This window comes from Hippichthys cyanospilos, chromosome 9 (genome assembly GCF_059441005.1).
Source record: "Hippichthys cyanospilos isolate Australia breed blue-spotted pipefish chromosome 9, RoL_Hcya_1.0, whole genome shotgun sequence".
NCBI lineage: Eukaryota > Metazoa > Chordata > Actinopteri > Syngnathiformes > Syngnathidae > Hippichthys > Hippichthys cyanospilos.
The window spans coordinates 1,141,196-1,164,102 of NC_142377.1; the positions used below are offsets into that span (position 1 = coordinate 1,141,196).

The 22,907-nt window shown below is 37.1% G+C and overlaps 1 protein-coding gene across 1 annotated transcript in view; it reads left to right on the top strand.

Annotated features, from left to right (window-relative positions):
• Positions 1–22,429, top strand: part of phf2 (PHD finger protein 2) — a 275,649-nt gene extending 253,220 nt beyond the window's left edge. Inside the window, exon 20 of the mRNA XM_088423750.1 lies at positions 21,050–22,429. Coding sequence (XP_088279876.1) covers positions 21,050–21,106 — 57 coding nt within the window. The 3' untranslated portion in view covers positions 21,107–22,429. The remainder of the gene's footprint in view (positions 1–21,049) is intronic.
• Positions 22,430–22,907: the final 478 nt, after the last annotated feature.

Below are 22,907 nucleotides of genomic sequence, written 5' to 3' on the forward strand. Positions count from 1 at the left end.
AATGTTGGAACGGTCACAATCGGATGAAGAATGGAAAAGATAGAGGGGAAAAACTGAAAAAGTGGAATTGTGGGTAATTTTTTAATTCAGGTAAGAAGAAAATAGATACCACCATGTAATGGCGGGAATTGGGGGAATTGATTCAAGTTGGAACGGTCGCAATTGGATGAAGAATGGCAAAGATAGAAGGGAAAAACTGAAAAAGTGGAATTATGGGTAATTTTTGAATTGTGGGTAAAAATGGAGTGGCGGGCATCGGGGGAATTGATGAAAGTTGGAACGGTCAGAATCGGATGAAGAATGGCAAAGATAGAAGGGAAAAACTGAAAAAGTGGAATTATGGGTAATTTTTGAATTGTGGGTAAAAATGGAGTGGCGGGCATTGGGGGAATTGATTAAAGTTGGAATGGTCAGAATCGGATAAAGAATGGAAAAGATAGAGGGGAAAAACTGATAAAGTGGAATTGTGGGTAATTTTTGAATCATGGGAAGAGGAAAGGGGATACACAAATGAAATGGTGGGAATTGGGGGAATCCATTAAAGTTGGAACGGTGGGAATCGGAGCAGGAATGGCCAAGATAGAAGGTTACAAAGTTTTGGATGAGGAAAATGGGAATGAGGAATTATGGGTAAAAATATGAAAATAGTTATGAATTACTGGAAGGTGTGAATATGAGTAGTATTCAAATTGGGGAATGTATTAACTGATTAATGTGAGTGTGAAGTGGAGAAGCTTTAAATAAAAAATGTTAAGTCCGCCACTGGGAATGAATTATGAATTGTTATACATGAAAAATATGTAATTATGGGAAAATATTGAAAATTATTAATTGTTACAATAGTGGGAATGAGCCAACAGGCGAAATGTATGAGTTAAATGTTATGAATATGAAATAGGAAAGCTCAAAATGTGAAATGTTTAATCTCCCATTGGGAATGAATGGGAAGCCCTCCCATTGGAAATGAATTATGAATATTTGAAGGATGAAAAATATGGAATTATGGGAAAATATTGGAATGTATTAATTACTGGAATGATAGGAAGGATCCCTATAACGAGATGAATAAGTTAAATATTGAAAATATGAAAAGGGAGAGCTGTAATAATGAAACAAAATATGACCCAATGTTAGTCAATGGGACTTTTTGGGGTGGAAAACCGGGAATTCTGGGAAAACTGTGAATACTTGGAATTCCAAAAATGGAAACGCCCTTCGGGCGCTTTACTGGAATAATGTGAAATTGGAACGGTGTGAATCGGATAAACTGGGAATGAGCTGAAACCCGTCGAAAAACAGGCAGAATAAGAATAATAATAACTAGAATATTTGCAATTTCTGAAGAAATTGCGTGTGAAGGTGTAACCTCTGAAGGCAAAGGTGTTGAATGATGTGGAATGGTGGGAATTGGGGGAATTGATTAAAGTTGGAACGGTCCGAATCGGATGAAGAATGACAAAGATAGAAGTGATAAACTGAAAAAGTGGAATTGTGGGTAATTTTTGAACTCTGGAAAGAAGAAAATTCAAACTACCATTGAATGGGGGGAATTGGATGAATCGATTAAACTTGGAACGGTCGCAATCGGATGAAGAATGGCAAAGGTAGAAGGGAAAAACTGAAAAAGTGGAATTGTGGGAAATTTTTGAATTGTGAGTAAAAATGGAGTGGCGGGCATTGGGAGAATGGATTAAAGTTAGAACGGTAAAAATCGGATGAAGAATGGTGAAGATAGAAGGGAAAAACTGAAAAAGTGGAATTATGGGTAATTTTTGAATTGTGGGTAAAAATGGAGTGGCGGGCATTGGGGGAATTGATTAAAGTTGGAACGGTCAGAATCGGATGAAGAATGGCAAAGATAGAAGGGAAAAACTGAAAAAGTGGAATTATGGGTAATTTTTGAATTGTGGGTAAAAATGGAGTGGCGGGCATCGGGGGAATTGATGAAAGTTGGAACGGTCAGAATCGGATGAAGAATGGCAAAGATAGAAGGGAAAAACTGAAAAAGTGGAATTATGGGTAATTTTTGAATTGTGGGTAAAAATGGAGTGGCGGGCATCAGGGGAATTGATTAATGTTGGAACGGTCACAATCGGATGAAGAATGGAAAAGATAGAAGGGAAAAACTGAAAAAGTGGAATTGTGGGTAATTTTTTAATTCAGGTAAGAAGAAAATAGATACCACCATGTAATGGCGGGAATTGGGGGAATTGATTCAAGTTGGAACGGTCGCAATTGGATGAAGAATGGCAAAGATAGAAGGGAAAAACTGAAAAAGTGGAATTATGGGTAATTTTTGAATTGTGGGTAAAAATGGAGTGGCGGGCATCGGGGGAATTGATGAAAGTTGGAACGGTCAGAATCGGATGAAGAATGGCAAAGATAGAAGGGAAAAACTGAAAAAGTGGAATTATGGGTAATTTTTGAATTGTGGGTAAAAATGGAGTGGCGGGCATTGGGGGAATTGATTAAAGTTGGAATGGTCAGAATCGGATAAAGAATGGAAAAGATAGAGGGGAAAAACTGATAAAGTGGAATTGTGGGTAATTTTTGAATCATGGGAAGAGGAAAGGGGATACACAAATGAAATGGTGGGAATTGGGGGAATCCATTAAAGTTGGAACGGTGGGAATCGGAGCAGGAATGGCCAAGATAGAAGGTTACAAAGTTTTGGATGAGGAAAATGGGAATGAGGAATTATGGGTAAAAATATGAAAATAGTTATGAATTATTGGAAGGTGTGAATATGAGTAGTATTCAAATTGGGGAATGTATTAACTGATTAATGTGAGTGTGAAGTGGAGAAGCTTTAAATAAAAAATGTTAAGTCCGCCACTGGGAATGAATTATGAGTTGTTATACATGAAAAATATGTAATTATGGGAAAATATTGAAAATTATTAATTGTTACAATAGTGGGAATGAGCCAACAGGCGAAATGTATGAGTTAAATGTTATGAATATGAAATAGGAAAGCTCAAAATGTGAAATGTTTAATCTCCCATTGGGAATGAATGGGAAGCCCTCCCATTGGAAATGAATTATGAATATTTGAAGGATGAAAAATATGGAATTATGGGAAAATATTGGAATGTATTAATTACTGGAATGATAGGAAGGATCCCTATAACGAGATGAATAAGTTAAATATTGAAAATATGAAAAGGGAGAGCTGTAATAATGAAACAAAATATGACCCAATGTTAGTCAATGGGACTTTTTGGGGTGGAAAACCGGGAATTCTGGGAAAACTGTGAATACTTGGAATTCCAAAAATGGAAACGCCCTTCGGGCGCTTTACTGGAATAATGTGAAATTGGAACGGTGTGAATCGGATAAACTGGGAATGAGCTGAAACCCGTCGAAAAACAGGCAGAAGTAGAATAATAATAATAATAATAATAATAAAGAAAATGGCCGAACACAATAACATATGTGTGAAGGTTCCACCTTCACACAATAACTAGAATATTTGCAATTTCTGAAGAAATTGCGTGTGAAGGTGTAACCTCTGACGGCAAAGGTGTTGAATGATGTGGAATGGTGGGAATTGGGGGAATCGATTAAAGTTGTAACGGTTGGAATCGGATAAAGAATAGCAAAGATAGAGGGGAAAAACTGAAAAAGTGGAATTGTGGGTAATATTTTAATTGTGGGTAAAAAATGGAGTGGCGGGCATTTAGGGAATTGATTAAAGTTGGAACGGTCCGAATCTGATGAAGAATGACAAAGATAGAAGTGATAAACTGAAAAAGTGGAATTGTGGGTAATTTTTGAACTCTGGAAAGAAGAAAATTCAAACTACCATTGAATGGGGGGAATTGGATGAATCGATTAAACTTGGAACGGTCGCAATCGGATGAAGAATGGCAAAGGTAGAAGGGAAAAACTGAAAAAGTGGAATTGTGGGAAATTTTTGAATTGTGAGTAAAAATGGAGTGGCGGGCATTGGGAGAATGGATTAAAGTTAGAACGGTAAAAATCGGATGAAGAATGGTGAAGATAGAAGGGAAAAACTGAAAAAGTGGAATTATGGGTAATTTTTGAATTGTGGGTAAAAATGGAGTGGCGGGCATTGGGGGAATTGATTAAAGTTGGAACGGTCAGAATCGGATGAAGAATGGCAAAGATAGAAGGGAAAAACTGAAAAAGTGGAATTATGGGTAATTTTTGAATTGTGGGTAAAAATGGAGTGGCGGGCATTGGGGGAATTGATTAAAGTTGGAACGGTCAGAATCGGATGAAGAATGGCAAAGATAGAAGGGAAAAACTGAAAAAGTGGAATTATGGGTAATTTTTGAATTGTGGGTAAAAATGGAGTGGCGGGCATCAGGGGAATTGATTAATGTTGGAACGGTCACAATCGGATGAAGAATGGAAAAGATAGAAGGGAAAAACTGAAAAAGTGGAATTGTGGGTAATTTTTTAATTCAGGTAAGAAGAAAATAGATACCACCATGTAATGGCGGGAATTGGGGGAATTGATTCAAGTTGGAACGGTCGCAATTGGATGAAGAATGGCAAAGATAGAAGGGAAAAACTGAAAAAGTGGAATTATGGGTAATTTTTGAATTGTGGGTAAAAATGGAGTGGCGGGCATCAGGGGAATTGATGAAAGTTGGAACGGTCAGAATCGGATGAAGAATGGCAAAGATAGAAGGGAAAAACTGAAAAAGTGGAATTATGGGTAATTTTTGAATTGTGGGTAAAAATGGAGTGGCGGGCATTGGGGGAATTGATTAAAGTTGGAATGGTCAGAATCGGATAAAGAATGGAAAAGATAGAGGGGAAAAACTGATAAAGTGGAATTGTGGGTAATTTTTGAATCATGGGAAGAGGAAAGGGGATACACAAATGAAATGGTGGGAATTGGGGGAATCCATTAAAGTTGGAACGGTGGGAATCGGAGCAGGAATGGCCAAGATAGAAGGTTACAAAGTTTTGGATGAGGAAAATGGGAATGAGGAATTATGGGTAAAAATATGAAAATAGTTATGAATTACTGGAAGGTGTGAATATGAGTAGTATTCAAATTGGGGAATGTATTAACTGATTAATGTGAGTGTGAAGTGGAGAAGCTTTAAATAAAAAATGTGAAGTCCGCCACTGGGAATGAATTATGAATTGTTATACATGAAAAATATGTAATTATGGGAAAATATTGAAAATTATTAATTGTTACAATAGTGGGAATGAGCCAACAGGCGAAATGTATGAGTTAAATGTTATGAATATGAAATAGGAAAGCTCAAAATGTGAAATGTTTAATCTCCCATTGGGAATGAATGGGAAGCCCTCCCATTGGAAATGAATTATGAATATTTGAAGGATGAAAAATATGGAATTATGGGAAAATATTGGAATGTATTAATTACTGGAATGATAGGAAGGATCCCTATAACGAGATGAATAAGTTAAATATTGAAAATATGAAAAGGGAGAGCTGTAATAATGAAACAAAATATGACCCAATGTTAGTCAATGGGACTTTTTGGGGTGGAAAACCGGGAATTCTGGGAAAACTGTGAATACTTGGAATTCCAAAAATGGAAACGCCCTTCGGGCGCTTTACTGGAATAATGTGAAATTGGAACGGTGTGAATCGGATAAACTGGGAATGAGCTGAAATCCGTCGAAAAACAGGCAGAATAAGAATAATAATAATAACTAGAATATTTGCAATTTCTGAAGAAATTGCGTGTGAAGGTGTAACCTCTGAAGGCAAAGGTGTTGAATGATGTGGAATGGTGGGAATTGGGGGAATTGATTAAAGTTGGAACGGTCCGAATCGGATGAAGAATGACAAAGATAGAAGTGATAAACTAAAAAAGTGGAATTGTGGGTAATTTTTGAACTCTGGAAAGAAGAAAATTCAAACTACCATTGAATGGGGGGAATTGGATGAATCGATTAAACTTGGAACGGTCGCAATCGGATGAAGAATGGCAAAGGTAGAAGGGAAAAACTGAAAAAGTGGAATTGTGGGAAATTTTTGAATTGTGAGTAAAAATGGAGTGGCGGGCATTGGGAGAATGGATTAAAGTTAGAACGGTAAAAATCGGATGAAGAATGGTGAAGATAGAAGGGAAAAACTGAAAAAGTGGAATTATGGGTAATTTTTGAATTGTGGGTAAAAATGGAGTGGCGGGCATTGGGGGAATTGATTAAAGTTGGAACGGTCAGAATCGGATGAAGAATGGCAAAGATAGAAGGGAAAAACTGAAAAAGTGGAATTATGGGTAATTTTTGAATTGTGGGTAAAAATGGAGTGGCGGGCATCGGGGGAATTGATGAAAGTTGGAACGGTCAGAATCGGATGAAGAATGGCAAAGATAGAAGGGAAAAACTGAAAAAGTGGAATTATGGGTAATTTTTGAATTGTGGGTAAAAATGGAGTGGCGGGCATCAGGGGAATTGATTAATGTTGGAACGGTCACAATCGGATGAAGAATGGAAAAGATAGAAGGGAAAAACTGAAAAAGTGGAATTGTGGGTAATTTTTTAATTCAGGTAAGAAGAAAATAGATACCACCATGTAATGGCGGGAATTGGGGGAATTGATTCAAGTTGGAACGGTCGCAATTGGATGAAGAATGGCAAAGATAGAAGGGAAAAACTGAAAAAGTGGAATTATGGGTAATTTTTGAATTGTGAGTAAAAATGGAGTGGCGGGCATCGGGGGAATTGATGAAAGTTGGAACGGTCAGAATCGGATGAAGAATGGCAAAGATAGAAGGGAAAAACTGAAAAAGTGGAATTATGGGTAATTTTTGAATTGTGGGTAAAAATGGAGTGGCGGGCATTGGGGGAATTGATTAAAGTTGGAATGGTCAGAATCGGATAAAGAATGGAAAAGATAGAGGGGAAAAACTGATAAAGTGGAATTGTGGGTAATTTTTGAATCATGGGAAGAGGAAAGGGGGTACACAAATGAAATGGTGGGAATTGGGGGAATCCATTAAAGTTGGAACGGTGGGAATCGGAGCAGGAATGGCCAAGATAGAAGGTTACAAAGTTTTGGATGAGGAAAATGGGAATGAGGAATTATGGGTAAAAATATGAAAATAGTTATGAATTACTGGAAGGTGTGAATATGAGTAGTATTCAAATTGGGGAATGTATTAACTGATTAATGTGAGTGTGAAGTGGAGAAGCTTTAAATAAAAAATGTTAAGTCCGCCACTGGGAATGAATTATGAATTGTTATACATGAAAAATATGTAATTATGGGAAAATATTGAAAATTATTAATTGTTACAATAGTGGGAATGAGCCAACAGGCGAAATGTATGAGTTAAATGTTATGAATATGAAATAGGAAAGCTCAAAATGTGAAATGTTTAATCTCCCATTGGGAATGAATGGGAAGCCCTCCCATTGGAAATGAATTATGAATATTTGAAGGATGAAAAATATGGAATTATGGGAAAATATTGGAATGTATTAATTACTGGAATGATAGGAAGGATCCCTATAACGAGATGAATAAGTTAAATATTGAAAATATGAAAAGGGAGAGCTGTAATAATGAAACAAAATATGACCCAATGTTAGTCAATGGGACTTTTTGGGGTGGAAAACCGGGAATTCTGGGAAAACTGTGAATACTTGGAATTCCAAAAATGGAAACGCCCTTCGGGCGCTTTACTGGAATAATGTGAAATTGGAACGGTGTGAATCGGATAAACTGGGAATGAGCTGAAACCCGTCGAAAAACAGGCAGAAGTAGAATAATAATAATAATAATAATAACTAGAATATTTGCAATTTCTGAAGAAATTGCGTGTGAAGGTGTAACCTCTGAAGGCAAAGGTGTTGAATGATGTGGAATGGTGGGAATTGGGGGAATTGATTAAAGTTGGAACGGTCCGAATCGGATGAAGAATCACAAACATAGAAGTGATAAACTGAAAAAGTGGAATTGTGGGTAATTTTTGAAGTCTGGAAATAAGAAAATTCAAACTACCATTGAATGGGGGGAATTGGATGAATCGATTAAACTTGGAACGGTCGCAATCGGATGAAGAATGGCAAAGGTAGAAGGGAAAAACTGAAAAAGTGGAATTGTGGGAAATTTTTGAATTGTGAGTAAAAATGGAGTGGCGGGCATTGGGAGAATGGATTAAAGTTGGAACGGTAAAAATCGGATGAAGAATGGTGAAGATAGAAGGGAAAAACTGAAAAAGTGGAATTGTGCGTAATTTTTGAAATTACGTAAGAAGAAAATAGATACATCATGGAATGGCGGGAATTGGGGGAATTGTTTAAAGTTGGAACGGTCGCAATCGGATGAAGAACGGCAAAGATAGAAGGGAAAAACTGAAAAAGTGGAATTATGGGTAATTTTTGAATTGTGGGTAAAAATGGAGTGGCGGGCATCGGGGGAATTGATGAAAGTTGGAACGGTCAGAATCGGATGAAGAATGGCAAAGATAGAAGGGAAAAACTGAAAAAGTGGAATTATGGGTAATTTTTGAAATTACGTAAGAAGAAAATAGATACATCATGGAATGGCGGGAATTGGGGGAATTGTTTAAAGTTGGAACGGTCGCAATCGGATGAAGAACGGCAAAGATAGAAGGGAAAAACTGAAAAAGTGGAATTATGGGTAATTTTTGAATTGTGGGTAAAAATGGAGTGGCGGGCATCGGGGGAATTCATGAAAGTTGGAAGGGTCAGAATCGGATGAAGAATGGCAAAGATAGAAGGGAAAAACTGAAAAAGTGGAATTATGGGTAATTTTTGAAATTACGTAAGAAGAAAATAGATACATCATGGAATGGCGGGAATTGGGGGAATTGTTTAAAGTTGGAACGGTCGCAATCGGATGAAGAACGGCAAAGATAGAAGGGAAAAACTGAAAAAGTGGAATTATGGGTAATTTTTGAATTGTGGGTAAAAATGGAGTGGCGGGCATCGGGGGAATTGATGAAAGTTGGAACGGTCAGAATCGGATGAAGAATGGCAAAGATAGAAGGGAAAAACTGAAAAAGTGGAATTATGGGTAATTTTTGAATTGTGGGTAAAAATGGAGTGGCGGGCATCAGGGGAATTGATTAAAGTTGGAACGGTCAGAATTGGATGAAGAATGGCAAAGATAGAAGGGAAAAACTGAAAAAGTGGAATTATGGGTAATTTTTAAATTGTGGGTAAAAATGGAGTGGCGGGCATCGGGGGATTTGATGAAAGTTGGAACGGTCAGAATCGGATGAAGAATGGCAAAGATAGAAGAGAAAAACTGAAAAAGTGGAATTATGGGTAATTTTTGAATTGTGGGTAAAAATGGAGTGGCGGGCATTGGGGGAATTGATTAAAGTTGGAATGGTCAGAATCGGATGAAGAATGGCAAAGATAGAGGGGAAAAACTGAAAAAGTGGAATTGTGGGTAATTTTTGAATCATGGGAAGAGGAAAGGGGATACACAAATGAAATGGTGGGAATTGGGGGAATCCACTAAAGTTGGAACGGTGGGAATCGGAGCAGGAATGGCCAAGATAGAAGGTTACAAAGTTTGGTGAGGAAAATGGGAATGAGGAATTATGGGTAAAAATATGAAAATAGTTATGAATTACTGGAAGGTGTGAATATGAGTAGTATTGATATTGGGGAATGTATTAACTGATTAATGTGAGTGTGAAGTAGAGAAGCTTCAAGTAAATAATGTTAAATCCACCACTGGAAATGAATTATGAATTGTTATACATGAAAAATATTGAATTATGGGAAAATATTAATAATTATTAACTGTTACAATGGTGGGAATGAGCCATAAGGCGAAATGTATGAGTTAAATGTTATGAATATGAAATAGGAAAGCTCAAAATGTAAATTGTTTAATCTCCCATTGGGAATGAATGGGAAGCCCTCCCATTGGAAATGAATTATGAATATTTGAAGGATGAAATATATGGAATTATGGGAAAATATTGGAATGTATCAATTACTGGAATGATGGGAAGGATCCCTAAAACGAGTTGAATGAGTTAAATATTGAAAATATGAAAAGGGAAAGCTGTAATAATGAAACAAAAAATGACCCAATGTAAGTCAATGGGCCTTTTTGGGGTGGAAAACCGGGAATTCTGGGAAAACTGTGAATACTTGGAATTCCAAAAATGGAAACGCCCTTCGGGCGCTTAACTGGAATAATGTGAAATTGGAACGGTGTAAATCGGATAAACTGGGAATGAGCTGAAATCCGTCGAAAAACAGGCAGAATAAGAATAATAATAATAATAATAAAGAAAATGGCCGAGCACAATAACATATGTGTGAAGGTTCCACCTTCACACAATAAAGAAAATGGCCGAACACAATAACATATGTGTGAAGGTTCCACCTTCACACAACTAGAATATTTGCAATTTCTGAAGAAATTGCGTGTGAAGGTGTAACCTCTGAAGGCAAAGGTGTTGAATGATGTGGAATGGTGGGAATTGGGGGAATTGATTAAAGTTGGAACGGTCCGAATCGGATGAAGAATGACAAAGATAGAAGTGATAAACTAAAAAAGTGGAATTGTGGGTAATTTTTGAACTCTGGAAAGAAGAAAATTCAAACTACCATTGAATGGGGGGAATTGGATGAATCGATTAAACTTGGAACGGTCGCAATCGGATGAAGAATGGCAAAGGTAGAAGGGAAAAACTGAAAAAGTGGAATTGTGGGAAATTTTTGAATTGTGAGTAAAAATGGAGTGGCGGGCATTGGGAGAATGGATTAAAGTTAGAACGGTAAAAATCGGATGAAGAATGGTGAAGATAGAAGGGAAAAACTGAAAAAGTGGAATTATGGGTAATTTTTGAATTGTGGGTAAAAATGGAGTGGCGGGCATTGGGGGAATTGATGAAAGTTGGAACGGTCAGAATCGGATGAAGAATGGCAAAGATAGAAGGGAAAAACTGAAAAAGTGGAATTATGGGTAATTTTTGAATTGTGGGTAAAAATGGAGTGGCGGGCATCGGGGGAATTGATGAAAGTTGGAACGGTCAGAATCGGATGAAGAATGGCAAAGATAGAAGGGAAAAACTGAAAAAGTGGAATTATGGGTAATTTTTGAATTGTGGGTAAAAATGGAGTGGCGGGCATCAGGGGAATTGATTAATGTTGGAACGGTCACAATCGGATGAAGAATGGAAAAGATAGAAGGGAAAAACTGAAAAAGTGGAATTGTGGGTAATTTTTTAATTCAGGTAAGAAGAAAATAGATACCACCATGTAATGGCGGGAATTGGGGGAATTGATTCAAGTTGGAACGGTCGCAATTGGATGAAGAATGGCAAAGATAGAAGGGAAAAACTGAAAAAGTGGAATTATGGGTAATTTTTGAATTGTGGGTAAAAATGGAGTGGCGGGCATCGGGGGAATTGATGAAAGTTGGAACGGTCAGAATCGGATGAAGAATGGCAAAGATAGAAGGGAAAAACTGAAAAAGTGGAATTATGGGTAATTTTTGAATTGTGGGTAAAAATGGAGTGGCGGGCATTGGGGGAATTGATTAAAGTTGGAATGGTCAGAATCGGATAAAGAATGGAAAAGATAGAGGGGAAAAACTGATAAAGTGGAATTGTGGGTAATTTTTGAATCATGGGAAGAGGAAAGGGGATACACAAATGAAATGGTGGGAATTGGGGGAATCCATTAAAGTTGGAACGGTGGGAATCGGAGCAGGAATGGCCAAGATAGAAGGTTACAAAGTTTTGGATGAGGAAAATGGGAATGAGGAATTATGGGTAAAAATATGAAAATAGTTATGAATTACTGGAAGGTGTGAATATGAGTAGTATTGATATTGGGGAATGTATTAACTGATTAATGTGAGTGTGAAGTGGAGAAGCTTCAAGTAAAAAATGTTAAATCCACCACTGGGAATGAATTATGAATTGTTATAAATGAAAAATATTGAATTATGGGAAAATATTAATAATTATTAACTGTTACAATGGTGGGAATGAGCCATAAGGCGAAATGTATGAGATAAATGTTATGAATATGAAATAGGAAAGCTCAAAATGTAAAATGTTTAATCTCCCATTGGGAATGAATGGGAAGCCCTCCCATTGGAAATGAATTATGAATATTTGAAGGATGAAAAATATGGAATTATGGGAAAATATTGGAATGTATTAATTACTGGAATGATAGGAAGGATCCCTATAACGAGATGAATAAGTTAAATATTGAAAATATGAAAAGGGAGAGCTGTAATAATGAAACAAAAAATGACCCAATGTAAGTCAATGGGACTTTTTGGGGTGGAAAACCGGGAATTCTGGGAAAACTGTGAATACTTGGAATTCCAAAAATGGAAACGCCCTTCGGGCGCTTAACTGGAATAATGTGAAATTGGAACGGTGTGAATCGGATAAACTGGGAATGAGCTGAAATCCGTCGAAAAACAGGCAGAATAAGAATAATAATAATAATAATAAAGAAAATGGCCGAGCACAATAACATATGTGTGAAGGTTCCACCTTCACACAATAATAAAGAAAATGGCCGAACACAATAACATATGTGTGAAGGTTCCACCTTCACACAACTAGAATATTTGCAATTTCTGAAGAAATTGCGTGTGAAGGTGTAACCTCTGAAGGCAAAGGTGTTGAATGATGTGGAATGGTGGGAATTGGGGGAATTGATAAAAGTTGGAACGGTCCGAATCGGATGAAGAATGACAAAGATAGAAGTGATAAACTGAAAAAGGGGAATTGTGGGTAATTTTTGAACTCTGGAAAGAAGAAAATTCAAACTACCATTGAATGGGGGGAATTGGATGAATCGATTAAACTTGGAACGGTCGCAATCGGATGAAGAATGGCAAAGGTAGAAGGGAAAAACTGAAAAAGTGGAATTGTGGGAAATTTTTGAATTGTGAGTAAAAATGGAGTGGCGGGCATTGGGAGAATGGATTAAAGTTAGAACGGTAAAAATCGGATGAAGAATGGTGAAGATAGAAGGGAAAAACTGAAAAAGTGGAATTATGGGTAATTTTTGAATTGTGGGTAAAAATGGAGTGGCGGGCATTGGGGGAATAGATTAAAGTTGGAACGGTCAGAATCGGATGAAGAATGGCAAAGATAGAAGGGAAAAACTGAAAAAGTGGAATTATGGGTAATTTTTGAATTGTGGGTAAAAATGGAGTGGCGGGCATCGGGGGAATTGATGAAAGTTGGAACGGTCAGAATCGGATGAAGAATGGCAAAGATAGAAGGGAAAAACTGAAAAAGTGGAATTATGGGTAATTTTTTAATTGTGGGTAAAAATGGAGTGGCGGGCATCAGGGGAATTGATTAATGTTGGAACGGTCACAATCGGATGAAGAATGGAAAAGATAGAGGGGAAAAACTGAAAAAGTGGAATTGTGGGTAATTTTTTAATTCAGGTAAGAAGAAAATAGATACCACCATGTAATGGCGGGAATTGGGGGAATTGATTCAAGTTGGAACGGTCGCAATTGGATGAAGAATGGCAAAGATAGAAGGGAAAAACTGAAAAAGTGGAATTATGGGTAATTTTTGAATTGTGGGTAAAAATGGAGTGGCGGGCATCGGGGGAATTGATGAAAGTTGGAACGGTCAGAATCGGATGAAGAATGGCAAAGATAGAAGGGAAAAACTGAAAAAGTGGAATTATGGGTAATTTTTGAATTGTGGGTAAAAATGGAGTGGCGGGCATTGGGGGAATTGATTAAAGTTGGAATGGTCAGAATCGGATAAAGAATGGAAAAGATAGAGGGGAAAAACTGATAAAGTGGAATTGTGGGTAATTTTTGAATCATGGGAAGAGGAAAGGGGATACACAAATGAAATGGTGGGAATTGGGGGAATCCATTAAAGTTGGAACGGTGGGAATCGGAGCAGGAATGGCCAAGATAGAAGGTTACAAAGTTTTGGATGAGGAAAATGGGAATGAGGAATTATGGGTAAAAATATGAAAATAGTTATGAATTACTGGAAGGTGTGAATATGAGTAGTATTCAAATTGGGGAATGTATTAACTGATTAATGTGAGTGTGAAGTGGAGAAGCTTTAAATAAAAAATGTTAAGTCCGCCACTGGGAATGAATTATGAGTTGTTATACATGAAAAATATGTAATTATGGGAAAATATTGAAAATTATTAATTGTTACAATAGTGGGAATGAGCCAACAGGCGAAATGTATGAGTTAAATGTTATGAATATGAAATAGGAAAGCTCAAAATGTGAAATGTTTAATCTCCCATTGGGAATGAATGGGAAGCCCTCCCATTGGAAATGAATTATGAATATTTGAAGGATGAAAAATATGGAATTATGGGAAAATATTGGAATGTATTAATTACTGGAATGATAGGAAGGATCCCTATAACGAGATGAATAAGTTAAATATTGAAAATATGAAAAGGGAGAGCTGTAATAATGAAACAAAATATGACCCAATGTTAGTCAATGGGACTTTTTGGGGTGGAAAACCGGGAATTCTGGGAAAACTGTGAATACTTGGAATTCCAAAAATGGAAACGCCCTTCGGGCGCTTTACTGGAATAATGTGAAATTGGAACGGTGTGAATCGGATAAACTGGGAATGAGCTGAAATCCGTCGAAAAACAGGCAGAATAAGAATAATAATAATAACTAGAATATTTGCAATTTCTGAAGAAATTGCGTGTGAAGGTGTAACCTCTGAAGGCAAAGGTGTTGAATGATGTGGAATGGTGGGAATTGGGGGAATTGATTAAAGTTGGAACGGTCCGAATCGGATGAAGAATGACAAAGATAGAAGTGATAAACTAAAAAAGTGGAATTGTGGGTAATTTTTGAACTCTGGAAAGAAGAAAATTCAAACTACCATTGAATGGGGGGAATTGGATGAATCGATTAAACTTGGAACGGTCGCAATCGGATGAAGAATGGCAAAGGTAGAAGGGAAAAACTGAAAAAGTGGAATTGTGGGAAATTTTTGAATTGTGAGTAAAAATGGAGTGGCGGGCATTGGGAGAATGGATTAAAGTTAGAACGGTAAAAATCGGATGAAGAATGGTGAAGATAGAAGGGAAAAACTGAAAAAGTGGAATTATGGGTAATTTTTGAATTGTGGGTAAAAATGGAGTGGCGGGCATTGGGGGAATTGATGAAAGTTGGAACGGTCAGAATCGGATGAAGAATGGCAAAGATAGAAGGGAAAAACTGAAAAAGTGGAATTATGGGTAATTTTTGAATTGTGGGTAAAAATGGAGTGGCGGGCATCGGGGGAATTGATGAAAGTTGGAACGGTCAGAATCGGATGAAGAATGGCAAAGATAGAAGGGAAAAACTGAAAAAGTGGAATTATGGGTAATTTTTGAATTGTGGGTAAAAATGGAGTGGCGGGCATCAGGGGAATTGATTAATGTTGGAACGGTCACAATCGGATGAAGAATGGAAAAGATAGAAGGGAAAAACTGAAAAAGTGGAATTGTGGGTAATTTTTTAATTCAGGTAAGAAGAAAATAGATACCACCATGTAATGGCGGGAATTGGGGGAATTGATTCAAGTTGGAACGGTCGCAATTGGATGAAGAATGGCAAAGATAGAAGGGAAAAACTGAAAAAGTGGAATTATGGGTAATTTTTGAATTGTGGGTAAAAATGGAGTGGCGGGCATCGGGGGAATTGATGAAAGTTGGAACGGTCAGAATCGGATGAAGAATGGCAAAGATAGAAGGGAAAAACTGAAAAAGTGGAATTATGGGTAATTTTTGAATTGTGGGTAAAAATGGAGTGGCGGGCATTGGGGGAATTGATTAAAGTTGGAATGGTCAGAATCGGATAAAGAATGGAAAAGATAGAGGGGAAAAACTGATAAAGTGGAATTGTGGGTAATTTTTGAATCATGGGAAGAGGAAAGGGGATACACAAATGAAATGGTGGGAATTGGGGGAATCCATTAAAGTTGGAACGGTGGGAATCGGAGCAGGAATGGCCAAGATAGAAGGTTACAAAGTTTTGGATGAGGAAAATGGGAATGAGGAATTATGGGTAAAAATATGAAAATAGTTATGAATTACTGGAAGGTGTGAATATGAGTAGTATTGATATTGGGGAATGTATTAACTGATTAATGTGAGTGTGAAGTGGAGAAGCTTCAAGTAAAAAATGTTAAATCCACCACTGGGAATGAATTATGAATTGTTATAAATGAAAAATATTGAATTATGGGAAAATATTAATAATTATTAACTGTTACAATGGTGGGAATGAGCCATAAGGCGAAATGTATGAGATAAATGTTATGAATATGAAATAGGAAAGCTCAAAATGTAAAATGTTTAATCTCCCATTGGGAATGAATGGGAAGCCCTCCCATTGGAAATGAATTATGAATATTTGAAGGATGAAAAATATGGAATTATGGGAAAATATTGGAATGTATTAATTACTGGAATGATAGGAAGGATCCCTATAACGAGATGAATAAGTTAAATATTGAAAATATGAAAAGGGAGAGCTGTAATAATGAAACAAAAAATGACCCAATGTAAGTCAATGGGACTTTTTGGGGTGGAAAACCGGGAATTCTGGGAAAACTGTGAATACTTGGAATTCCAAAAATGGAAACGCCCTTCGGGCGCTTAACTGGAATAATGTGAAATTGGAACGGTGTGAATCGGATAAACTGGGAATGAGCTGAAATCCGTCGAAAAACAGGCAGAATAAGAATAATAATAATAACTAGAATATTTGCAATTTCTGAAGAAATTGCGTGTGAAGGTGAAACCTCTGAAGGCAAAGGTGTTGAATGATGTGGAATGGGGGGAATTCGGGGAATCGATTAAAGTTGTAACGGTTGGAATCGGATGAAGAATAGCAAAGATAGAAGGGAAAAACTGAAAAAAGTGGAATTGTGGGTAATATTTTAATTGTGGGTAAAAATGGAGTGGCGGGCATTGGGGGAATTGATTAAAGTTGGAACGGTCTGAATCGGATGAAGAATGACAAAGATAGAAGTGATAAACTGAAAAAGTGGAATTGTGGGTAATTTTTGAACTCTGGAAAGAGGAAAATTCAAACCACCATTGAATGGGGGGAATTGGATGAATCGATTAAACTTCGAACGGTTGCAATCGGATGAAGAATGGCAATTGTATAAGGGAAAAACTAAAAAAGTGGAATTGTGGGTAATTTTTGAATAATGGATAAAAATGGAATGGCGGGCATTTGGGGAGTTGATTAAAGTTGGAACGGTAAGAATCGGATGAAAAATGGTGAAGATAGAAGGGAAAAACTGAAAAAGTGGAATTGTGGGTAATTTTTGAATTCAGGGAAGAGGAAAATAGATACCACCATGTAATGGCAAGAATTGGGGGAATTGATTAAAGTTGGAACGGTCGCAATCGGATGAAGAATGGCAAAGATAGAAGGGAAAAACTGAAAAAGTGGAATTATGGGTAATTTTTGAATTGTGGGTAAAAATGGAGTGGCGGTTATCGGGAGAATTGATTAAAGTTGGAACGGTCAAAATCGGATGAAGAATGGCAAAGATAGAAAGGAAAAACTGAAAAAAAGGAATTGTGGGTAATTTTTGAATTGTGGGTAAAAATGGAATGGCGGGAATCGGCTGAATCGATTAAAGTTGTAACGGTCGGAATCGGATGAAGACTGGCAAAGATAGAAGGGAAAAACTGAATGAGATGTCTGATCAGATATCCAAGATGGCCGCCCCTGAGGGCTGATGGGAGATGGAGTCTCGGTGTATGTAGTCAAGTGTCCAAGATGGCCACATGACGATCCCATGGGAAAAAGAGTACTTTGTCTACCTAAACAGTAGTCCACGAAGGCCAAAGGCCCACACAATGAATGACCTCATTGAAAATGAATTGGTTCATTAAAGGTACAGTGTGTGGAATAGTGGGGAAATTTTGATTCCTGGTAAGAGGTAAATGAATACACCAATGAATTGGTGGGGATGAATGGAATCAATTAAAGTTGGAACGATGGGAATCGAATGAAGAATGGCGAAGACAGAAGGTTACAATGTTTTGGCAAGAATAATTAACTGAGGAATTATGGGTAAAAAATGGGAAAAACTTGAAATTGTTGGTGCGAGGGTGTTCCTTGCAATCTTACCCATTATGGGAAACACCTAAAGTTGGAAAGATAAGTATAGGTCGGACGCAAATGGAGATATCACAAGCGGAAACATCAAAAATCTGATTTTTCGCGAGTTTTAGGGGGCTATTACTTATGCAAAACAGATGCATTGTGGGTAAATGACACTCTGAGGTCATAGGCAGGGTCAAGGTGAACGGTTAAATGCTGAGTCGGACTGAATCGGACAAACACCTGTAGTCATTAAATAAAAAAAACAACAATTTTTATAATTTTGTAAAATATCACAAAATTTCAAAAAGTAATAAAAAAGTACACTTAAAGTTCAAATTCTGAATTTGGGGGGATTATATTTAATAGTTTGGATGTTCAACATTAGGAGAGTGTTGTTTTTATTGTACTGAGTTAACCAAGATGGCCGCCATCCTGGGTGGAAGTTGGGCTGAGCGCTCATGAGATGTCTGATCAGATATCCAAGATGGCCGCCCCTGAGGGTTGATGGGAAATTGAGTCTCAGTGTATGTGTTCAAGTGTCCAAGATGGCCGCTTGACGACCCCATGGGAAATGGAGTACTTTGACTACCTCAACAGTAGTCACCAAAGACCAAACGCCCACACAATGAATGACCTCATTGAAAATGAATTGGTTCATTAAAGGTACAGTGTGTGGAATTGTGGTGCAACTTTGAATTCTGGTAAGAGGTAAACGAATACACCAATGAATTGGCGGGGATGAATGGAATCATATAAAGTTGGAACGGTGGGAATCGGATGAAGAATGGCAAAGACAGAAGGTTACAATGTTTTGGCGAGAACAATTAACTGAGGAATTATGGGTAAAAAAATGGGAAAAACTATAAATTGTTGGTGCGGGGGTGTTCTTGGCAATCTAACCCATGATGGGAAACACCTAAAATTGAAACAATAAGTATATGTCGGACGCAAATGGAGATATCACAAGAGGAAACATCAAAAATCTGATTTTTCGCGAGTTTTAGGGGGCTATTACTTATGCAAAACAGATGCATTGTGGGTAAATGACAACCTGAGGTCATAGGCAGGGTCAAGATGAACGGTTAAATGCTGAGTCGGCCTGAATCGGACAAACACCTGTAGTCATTAAAGTGAAAAAACAATAATTTTTCGAATTTTGTAAAATATCACAAAATTTCAAAAAGTGAGAAAAAAGTATACTTAAAGTTCAAATTCTGAATTTTGGGGGATTATATTTAATAGTTTGGATGTTCAACATTAGGAGAGCGTTGTTTTTATTGTTCTGAGTAAACCAAGATGGCCGCCATACTGGGTGGAAGTTGGGCTGAGCGCTCATGAGCTGTCTGAACAGATATCCAAGATGGCCGCCCCTGAGGGTTGATGGGAAATGGAGTCTTAGTGTATGTGGGCAAGTGTCCAAGATGGCCGCTTGACGACCCCATGGGAAATGGAGTACTTTGTCTACCTGAACAGTAGTCACCGAAGGCCAAACGCCCACACAATGAATGACCGCATTGAAAATGAATTGGTTCATTAAAGGTACAGTGTGTGGAATTGTGGGAAAATTTTTAATTTTTGGGAAGAGGTAAATGGATACACGAATGAAATGGCGGGCATCGGGGGAATCGATTAAAGTTGGAACGGTGGGAATCGGAGCAGGAATGGCCAAGATAGAAGGTTACAAAGTTTGGTGAGGAAAATGGGAATGAGGAATTATGGGTAAAAATATGAAAATAGTTATGAATTACTGGAAGGTGTGAATATGAGTAGTATTGATATTGGGGAATGTATTAACTGATTAATGTGAGTGTGAAGTAGAGAAGCTTCAAGTAAATAATGTTAAATCCACCACTGGAAATGAATTATGAATTGTTATACATGAAAAATATTGAATTATGGGAAAATATTAATAATTATTAACTGTTACAATGGTGGGAATGAGCCATAAGGCGAAATGTATGAGTTAAATGTTATGAATATGAAATAGGAAAGCTCAAAATGTAAAATGTTTAATCTCCCATTGAGAATGAATGGGAAGCCCTCCCATTGGAAATGAATTATGAATATTTGAAGGATGAAAAATATGGAATTATGGGAAAATATTGGAATGTATCAATTACTGGAATGATGGGAAGGATCCCTAAAACGAGTTGAATGAGTTAAATATTGAAAATATGAAAAGGGAAAGCTGTAATAATGAAACAAAAAATGACCCAATGTAAGTCAATGGGCCTTTTTGGGGTGGAAAACCGGGAATTCTGGGAAAACTGTGAATACTTGGAATTCCAAAAATGGAAACGCCCTTCGGGCGCTTAACTGGAATAATGTGAAATTGGAACGGTGTAAATCGGATAAACTGGGAATGAGCTGAAATCCGTCGAAAAACAGGCAGAAGTAGAATAATAATAATAATAATAATAATAATAAAGAAAATGGCCGAGCACAATAACATATGTGTGAAGGTTCCACCTTCACACAATAATAAAGAAAATGGCCGAGCACAATAACATATGTGTGAAGGTTCCACCTTCACACAATAATAAAGAAAATGGCCGAGCACAATAACATATGTGTGAAGGTTCCACCTTCACACAATAATAAAGAAAATGGCCGAGCACAATAACATATGTGTGAAGGTTCCACCTTCACACAATGAGTGCAAATAGGCTCTGGAGTGCCCATTTGATATGTTACATTGCAATAATAATAAATAAGTAAAACTGGGTTTTTGCTCCACTTTTATATGTAGAGTTTCTCTAGTGTTATTGTTTTTGCTGTACATAATTGATTTGCGTATTTTATTCTTAAACTATCTGCTATTATTTCACATTTAAAGGATGGCTCTGACAGTTATTGTCTGTCCAGACAAGCGACTTCAATTGTTTTGTCACAGATATCACAGATTTGTCTTAATGAAATTGTGATGTCAATTTTATGTCAATTGAAAATACTTATTGTCATATCTGATCTGTGGTTGTTTTTCAGACTGGTGTGAATGATGTTGTGTCAGCAATGCAGCAGTATCAACCAATTCGTGTCTGAGAAGTCAAATTCAGAAGGTCTTCCAGAAACACCCAGAAAATAATTTTCAAAGGGAAGCAATGACAGTGTTTGACCAGATTGAGGATCCATTTTCTACAGTTTCTACAGCATAGATACAAGATGTGATCAAAAAGACTTTTCCTCTTGTTGAACCTGAGGAAGTGACTGTGAGGTGTGTGGCATGCATCAAGAAAAAAGGCAACAAAATGACATATCTACTAAATCTAAATGTTTTCATTATATCTCTCATATAAAAAGTCTAGAGCCGTTGCTGTCTCATCCGAGGATTTTAGCACTTGTAGATGAGGCACAAAAAAAAAGACAAATGAATTATTGTATGACATTTGTGATGGAGAATTTTTTAAATCACACCCTTTGTTTAAAATTCGGCATTACAATTAATTCTTTATCCGGATGAAATTGAAATCTATAACCCACTTGGTTCCCATGCTTGAAAATATATATTGAAAAATGCTTGAAAAATATTAGACTGCATGAAGATTTGGTGAAAATTTTACAATGGGGTGAAAATTCAGACTGAATCAGGTGAAAGGTTGATATTTGGAGTTGTTTTTTCTCTTTGTGGGGATACTGTAGCTCAACACGAACTCTGTGGGTTTAAAGAGGGTCTGGGGTTTGCTTATAGCAAATGTAGACAGTGTGAATGTACGTTTGAAGATATGCAACAGAACTTCAATGAATATAGGTTTGTGGAAAGGACAATTGACAGACATATCAGACAGTGCAATGACATATAATGATAAACTTACGGGATCAATAGACGAAGCAAATTGATTGATTTTCCTGGTTTTAACATGATAAAACAATCACCTCAAGATATCATGCATATACTAGAAGGTATTGCACCTTTCAAAATAAAATGTGTTGTAAGACACTTGATATTGCTCAGCCAACTTGACTTAGACGATTTAAATGCTCAGATCGTTGGTTTCCCATATTCTCCACTTGATGTCAGAGATAAACCAAGTTCAATCTCTTACAGTACTATAGTCCTAAATGACAATAAATTAAGGCAGTCATCAGGGCAAATGATTGTACTTTTAAAAATCTTGCCCTTCCTAATTGCTACAGTGAAAAATACTGAATAGTTTGCTCTTGTTCTTGAACTTAAAAGAGATTGTTCGGATTCTTTTATCTCCAATTATAAGCCTTCAAAGCCGATAAGATGGAATGGCTGTCGGAGCATATGCAAATAGAAGAACAAGCGGTGAAAGTGAGTGAGATTTTTCTTTTCTTTTTTATAACTTGTGGCTCGTTTATTGCCATGGTGACAAGTGCAATACACATCACACTGTCATGTCTAAAACATTTATTGCTCAAGATATAAAGTAATAATAAAAAACTTGTTGAAAACAAACAGAAGTAGTTGTGATTTTTTTGGCAACATTGTACATTCTTCTGGCCGCCTGGCTTACTCGTATGCTTGCCCATGTTCAAATAAAATGCTCTAGTCTGCAATCAATCTCAATTGCCCCTGTGATGCAAACCCCAAGGTTCTTAAAGGGCCAGTATCATGAACCTCTCTCCCAGACTTAAAGGAGCAGTAACATAAATGTCCACTGGGCAGTGAGCCAAAACAACCAATCAACAAATTACAAAAACTGAATTTTAAATTAACTTTGGGATTTGGGGATCAAAACCAATAATAATTCCAAATGCTGTGACTTGGCTCCTACAAACATGGCAACCATAAATGCATCGTTCTCCTGTATTGGTCCTTCACGACGCTTTTCACCTCGGCTATGCCCTCATAAATTACAGGCTATGTGCCCATAAGCAC